The following is a 7,088-nucleotide window of genomic DNA, read 5'->3' as shown; positions in this document are numbered from 1 at the left end:
TTTGCAGCAAAGGTTTCCCATGTTTTCTCTACCCACATATGTAAGAAATGTTTCCTCACTGAACTAATGCAAGCTACTTTCAGGCACGTGGAAGGGGGGGGGGGAGTTTACAAATTTCCAGTGTCTGAGAGGGGAGACTGGCTGTTGGTGCACTCAACAGCTTCAGCAAGCCAAGCTAACACTCGGAGAGGGTCCCTCATCGCCTCTGTTCTCCCCCCCAAAAAAAAATCCTCTGAGCGCTCCAGAGCACACTGATTTCTGCAGCAGCCAAATCGCTGGCTCACAACTTTAAGGCCAGTAACTGGCAAAGTAGACATTTTACTCACAGCCTCACAGGACTCCGCAGCTTAGCGTATAAGTGACCAGCTCCCCCACTGCCCCCAGACTCTGTTTGTGATCCCAGGAGGGATCCGGTCCCTCCCCCCTCGTTTCCTCCTGTGGAGGAGCTGGCCTGATCCTGTTTCCCCGAGGCGAACAGGAGCGGCGCCCCAGCCCCCCATGCACCCCTCCTGATGCTGGGGCTGCAGCGACGGTTGAAGGGGGACATGTGGGCCTACGAAGGCAAGGTGTGGGGGGAAGCAAGCAGGCGGGAGAAGGCAGGAGGAAAACCCAAGGCACAGGCAGGGTGGTGCAGGGTGGCCTGCGAGCAGGCGGGCAAGGGGCTTGGAGCACATGCCTACCTCGCTGCCTTCCTCTCCTCCTCCTCTCGGCACAGCAGCACCAGGTCAGAGCCCCCGCCAGAGCAGGCCAAGCCCAGGGGCGCCAAGACGGCCCCTTAGTTGCACCGGAGCAGGGCATTTGGTGGGGGTGGGGCGGCAGGCCAGCATGGCTCCTCAATAGGCAAATGCCTAAATTCTTCTATCGGTGGTCCGCCTGTGCGTGAGTGACTGGGGGGGGGCCTGTTCACTGGCGGAGCATCTCTCTGGGGCACTCCGGCCCGATATGAGGCCTGCTAATACTATATTAGTCTGTGCAACATGGAAGAAAAACACTAGCATATGGTCTGGCTGCCTTGATTAACCTGAAGGTTTTGTTACTGGTTTCAATAGTATTTGGATTGCAATTCTAACGAGATTTCAACAATCTGTCAATCAATGTGACCAAAGGTCTCAAGCATAATTAGACAAATTACAAGTATAAATCCAACAAGTATAATACACTGAAATTTCTAATATTAATACTATTATCTGAACAAAATGCTACTTAAAGCTGGAGAAACACCATTTGGTTGCCCCTTCAAAACCCCAGTCAAAGCAAAAAAAGACACAACCTGCACTTTAGAATATATCGTATTTTAAGGAATGAAAAATGACTTAAAATCTACACTCTAGAATGGCATTGTGCAGTATTAAAATTACTAGAGACCCCGGTTTCAGAATTACAAAAAATGCACAGGAAAACATGTCTAAACTCTAACATTTGCCTGAAATTAATCTAAAAGCCAGTCTTTGATGCTACTTTTTGCTATTAATCCCAGAATACCCAATGCATTGCTCAAAGCTACAATCGTGCAAGCAGCAGCAAGAAGCTGGATCTAGTATATCTGCAACTACATGTACGAAAATTATTGTTTTACCATCCTACAATTATAGTCATTGCTTTTCTAATGGAGGCCAGCATTATATAAAGTTGGTCAGTCTCAGGTAAAAGCAAGATTTCCAAAGAGCAAAGTATGATCTGCAATTCAGTACACCTCATACACTTTTCAACTGTTTTTGAATAAACAAATAGAATAAATAAACAAATAATTTTGGAATTTATGATGGTACAGATACTAGCACAAGAGGAAGGACCACTTTGCAAGTTTAGCCCTGAAGTCATTGTCCTTTGCCCAGTTAGTCAAATAAATATGAAATGATGAACTTCTGCAAGCTAAGAACCCCTGCCTGACTCACCTTAAGTTTGTAACTTTCTCCAAACACAGAGGATATAATGTTGTTCATGCCATTCTCTATCTGTCTTCTCATTTTAGGGTGCCGAGTGTTCACAAGCAAAGCATATGTTTTTTCTAGTGATGAAAGGGAAATTGTTACTATTTTAAAAAATAAAGGCACATATGAGCATCATAAGGTTTCAGATACTATACTCAAATCTAAGCAAATAACAGTTTTGTGGAGTTGACTTTTTTGCTGCTTCCATTAGTCTTCATAATTTTCATAAAGGCTTGGGAGTTATTTTAATGCATATTGATACAGATGAGACAAGGTGAGCTGTTACTTTATATATAAACTGGATCATTGGACCTTTAGATATTAAAGAAATTTGGATTCTCGTGGAATATACAAATATGCTTTATAGCAGTGGACTTAAACATTTCTAAACCCAGGACACACTTTTAGCCACCAGGTAGGGGACCTACACAGCTTCAAGCCTATGATATCGCTCACGTGACAGGAACAGGAAGAAGCAGAATGATGATGTCACTGGTAACCAGACCAAAGCCATGAGCAGCAGACCAATTGAGCCAGGGACAGGAAACACAAGCTGAGCATCAGGTGGCATACCACAGTGAAGAGCAAGCTAAGGGTCAGAAGCTATGATGAGTGACACTGAGGGGATGAGATGAACACAGAGAGACAGAGGTGGGAGGTGGGAACTGCTTGCGCTTTGCTGGGGGGGGGACACAATGAAAAGCTTATTTTGGATAAGCATACTATGCTGCAACCATATGTGGAAAACAGTGGTGTGGGTGGCAAAGCCAGGTTGCAGAAGAGAAGGCTTAGGAGAGATTTTTTGTGGAAAGAAGAGGGTCTGGAGTCTGGACAATAAGGTTTTCAGAGGACTCATGGTCAGGGTTGGTGACTGAGGAGTGTCTACGAACCTGCCTGTCCTAAAAAATTATCTCCACTGTCCTGCTGCTCAGTCACTGAGCATGTAAGGAGAGGAAGGAGAATGGTGTCCTTGCTCTCATGCCATGTGTCCTAGGAGCAAAAGGCAGCAAAGACAGACTGTTGCTCTATAAGATTTCTCAACCCAGCAGGTAGGTGCCATGACCCACCTGAGAACTCCCAACAAGCTGTAAGAGAACGTAACGGCATCCAGAATCAGACCACTAGTCCATCTAAGTGGCTAACCCCTGGGGAACCAAGGCAGAGTCCCACACCTACCCCCCCCCAAAAAAAAGAACACTTATTCAGAGAATTTGTCACCAAAAACAGGAGTTTTGTTTCATTCTTGGACAATATTCATTGATTGACCTATCTTCCTTGAATTTGTCTAATCCACTTTTAAAGTCATCTAAGGTAGTGGCCATAACTGCAACCTATGACACTAAGTTCACATATACTATATGGAAATAGTACTTTTGTTTGATTTTAATCTCCTCAGCTTCATTGTGGGCCTGTGAGTTGCAGTATGAGAGGGGGGAAATTTCTCTACCCTCTTCCTTCACACCACTTGTAATTTTTCTAAATTTGCCTTTCACCACTACCGTGCACTGCACTAATACTTTGTCTCTTTCCTGGCCAATGACCAGTAGTTCATATCCATCAGTGCACACCTAAAGTTAGATGGTAATCATTTGCCATGCTTCGCAGTCACCATTTGCACAGCACCTTCTGGAGCTCTTCACATACAGTATATTCTGCCTCTAGTCCCAGTCTAACAGCATGCTTTGGAACCTCTGGCTCTGGGATGTGTATCAGCAGCTTTTAGGTTTTCAAGATGTGAAGTCAAACCCCACTATTATCCTTGTCCTTGGGAAGTCACTGCAGTGCCAGATCATTGTTGGCATAACAAACTTAAAAGGCAAATTAACACTAATGATTCCATTTTGTTGCGGTTTACATTTTTTAGACCTCGCATATCCCAGTTTTATGGTCTAGTAACATACTAAGCCTAGCAGTTCTTACAAGTCCTCAAAGAGGCCAAGCTAATTATGGCCAGATATTCAAATTAAGTCAAAGTTCTTGTCCACACAGGACAGAGCTGTGAGGAAAACACATTTTGGTCCAGCTAATTATTAGCTTGGGAAATTATCAGCGGGTGAGCCATAAATTAGCATACAGCATAATGAAGATGTTTAACACACTCAAGGACCAATCAGGAATAACAAGTTTAGTTTATATGGTCACCATTTGTTTGGGTTTAATTCTTGGGGAAATACAGTGGAAGGAAATAAATATGTCAAAATTGGAGATTGATGGGCAGATGCATCCTTAATCACGGAATGCTGAGAGTAAGTAACTGAGACCCTGCCATTACGCTCCATCCGTTTCCTCTCAAGCATGGAACCGACCTTACAGCATCTTCTTCAAAGTGGGGCAATTGGCTGTGTAGAGTATCTCCCCTGTTCCCAGACCAAAGAAATACATTTCAATCTACCATTCCAAAATACATTTTATTATTCATTACATTACAATCTACTATTCTAATATACTACTCCAAATAAGAAATAAAGAGGATGTATGTCCCTTCTGGGGGATTGGTGATCACGTCTGAGTTGCAACCGTCGACTGCAAAAAATGTGTGCTATGTAAAGATTATATGTGTTCTCCTCCCTTACCCCTATAAAGCATTGCTAGTCCCTTGTGAAATGAGTAACTGTAAATCGCTCAGAGCCAGCAGCTCTGCAAGGATTGAGCGATCAATAAATTGAAAGATTATATTATTATTATTACAGATGAACATAAAAACATAAGAGAAGCCAATGTTGGATCAGGCCAATGGCCCATCTAGTCCAACACTCTGTCACACAGTGGCCAAAAATACCAGGTGCCATCAGGAGGTCCAGCAGTGGGGCTAGGACACTAGAAGCCCTCCCACTCTTGTCCCCCTCCAAGCACCAATAACAGAGCACTGATTGAGGTTAGCATATGTAGTGAGATAAGAAACCAATATCCCTGTTAAGTCTTGGAGATTCCATTGTTGAGTGTGGTAATAACTTGCAACTCAGCAATTTCCCTTTCAACTCTGTTCCTGAAGTTCCTCGGCAATAAAACAGATACTCTGAGGTCACCTGCTGAATGCCCTGGAAGGCTGAAGTGTTCTCCAATAGGTTCTCAGTCTTGTGATTCTTGTCCATTTATCTTTAGGCGTAGGGTTTGACCTATGTGTAAATGCAATTATGCCTCCTGCGAAGGGATGTTTCACAAAACAGTACAAAAGGAGACCATTTTTACATGCAATATTACAGACTCAAAACTGCCATTTTTCAGAAACACCATACCAATGCATGATATTAGTTTTAAGGGGCATAAATGTTCTGACTTCAACTATGCCAGTTAATACCAAGGATCTATTTAGTGTTTTAAGCTAAACTATCCCAATATATGCATTTTTAAAAGAAATTTATTCACACAAACCTTTTGAAGAATTATACTTTGTCCGGATATTAACGAAGAATACCAGTGGACGGCCCAGTATAGTCTCCCGATAGTTTTTGTAGTCATAGTGGGTGTTGAGCTCTACGTGCCTATTCAGGAGAATAAACATTTTGATTGTAAGCGTGAAGTAGTATTCATGGTTCCCTTTAATGAAAAGCTAGGTAATCTCACAAAGTAAACCGTAAAAAAGCCCAGAAATACACAAGTCAAAAGGTTAACTTAACTTTTAACAATATTAAAAAATTAAAACTATTAATAATCATGGTGTTTATCTGCAGTGTTGCCAATGCTTTTTTAAAAAAAGAAAGAAAATGGAATCCGCTTGTGACATCAGCACTTCAGGTCATGGCGGACAAGAGGTCCTCTGTTAATTGGCTGTTTAGCAACTTTTCTTTTTAAAACTATTTTGGAGTGCATCTCACTTTCTAAAGGTGAACCCTGTAGGAACTAAAATGTCTGGAGCTGTAGGCATTTAGTTCTGGATTGGCAAAACTGTACTGACTTCTACTGCCTATGTGCTTGCTTCTGCAGCCTCTATGTTTGTTTAGCATGTATATCTATTGGAGGAACAGACTATTAGAAACACTCTTCGGATCTCCTCTAGAATAGAAACAGGTTAAAAGGTTGCCTGGAGGTTCTTACTATTTTAGAGAAAGACTGTTCAAAACAGGAGACTCCATCTTTTGTACTACAGTACGAGCCAAAAATCAAAGTTTTCTTCCACGAAGGAAAGAACACTGGCTGAGAAGGCAATTGCCATCACAAAAGGCAATCTGGTAAGAAAGTTCCAGCTGGCTTGCATTCTTTATGGGTGACCTTTAGCCAACAAGCCTCAAAGCTCTGTCAGCCTTCTAAAATAAAATTGTAAGTGGAACTACCCTGTGGCTTCAATACAAGGTTACAGGTTTAGGAAAAAGTTTACAACCTAGACTTTGTATTACTTTATTTATTTTTTTCAGCCTTCAAATGACATTTAGGTCAATGGTTTAAAGTGCATAGGAAATAGGACTACCTTTGTCCAGAAAACAAGAGTCCAATTCTTTTGTTTGAAGTAGCTAGTCTGCATCATTAGGCAGGGAATTGCCTTGCCACATCTCCTGTTTTGAAGGCCCTCCTTTTCATCTTAGCAATTTGTTAAAAACAAAAACAGTACCATAAAATTATGAGTATTACATGTGGTTAAGGATATGTCACCTTTTCCCTTTCTCTAACCACGTGTTCCAAAACTACTTCTTTGGCAATGCTGGAATCTGAACGTCACCCAGACCACTTCCTCTGGAGTAGTTCCATAAGTCTTTGTATTTCTCTTCCGTCCCTTTTATTCCTTTCCTTTTATTCCCTTAGAAGCTCACTGATTCATAAATCTTGAGCAGCAGAAAATGCCTATTCCTTATTTGGGGGGTGGGGGAAGTTCCAGAGAAGTAAAAAGGACAACAAAACTGATTTTGCTTCTAGTCAAGCAGTTTGGCTAAACTAGTCTGAGGGTTAGGTTAGCCAGTCTTAGACCACTTTCACCCTAGGACGTGATAAAACACATTTAGGCCTCTTACACTCTGCTGCACTACATGCAGTCATTAATTAAAAGATATCCAGAGTCCTCTTATTTACATATTATGGCTAGGAGATCCAAAGACTTGTGCAACTAGTTCTCCTGTGCTCCTGAGACATAGTAGCTCTCTGTGCATGGTGTGACAGCTCTCTTTTGACAAGAAGGCCCCCTTCTTAAGTTAACTGGACAGCCTGGGAGACCCTGCTTCCTGCCCC

General features: G+C 42.3%; 1 protein-coding gene across 1 annotated transcript in view; it reads right to left on the bottom strand.

The window, feature by feature from the left end:
- The window catches only part of MEDAG (mesenteric estrogen-dependent adipogenesis), an 18,704-nt gene that overhangs the window by 6,148 nt on the left and 5,468 nt on the right, over positions 1–7,088 (bottom strand). The window contains exons 2-3 of the mRNA XM_015425595.1: positions 5,304–5,413; positions 1,896–2,008 (exon numbers count right to left, since the gene is read on the bottom strand). Of these exons, the coding sequence (XP_015281081.1) occupies positions 1,896–2,008; positions 5,304–5,413 (223 nt within the window). The remainder of the gene's footprint in view (positions 1–1,895; positions 2,009–5,303; positions 5,414–7,088) is intronic.

This window comes from Gekko japonicus, unplaced genomic scaffold, assembly GCF_001447785.1.
Source record: "Gekko japonicus isolate JY-2015 unplaced genomic scaffold, Gekko_japonicus_V1.1 scaffold913, whole genome shotgun sequence".
Classification (NCBI taxonomy): domain Eukaryota; kingdom Metazoa; phylum Chordata; class Lepidosauria; order Squamata; family Gekkonidae; genus Gekko; species Gekko japonicus.
Note: the sequence above shows the minus strand (reverse complement) of the source record. Positions and strands in the feature narration are given on the sequence as shown.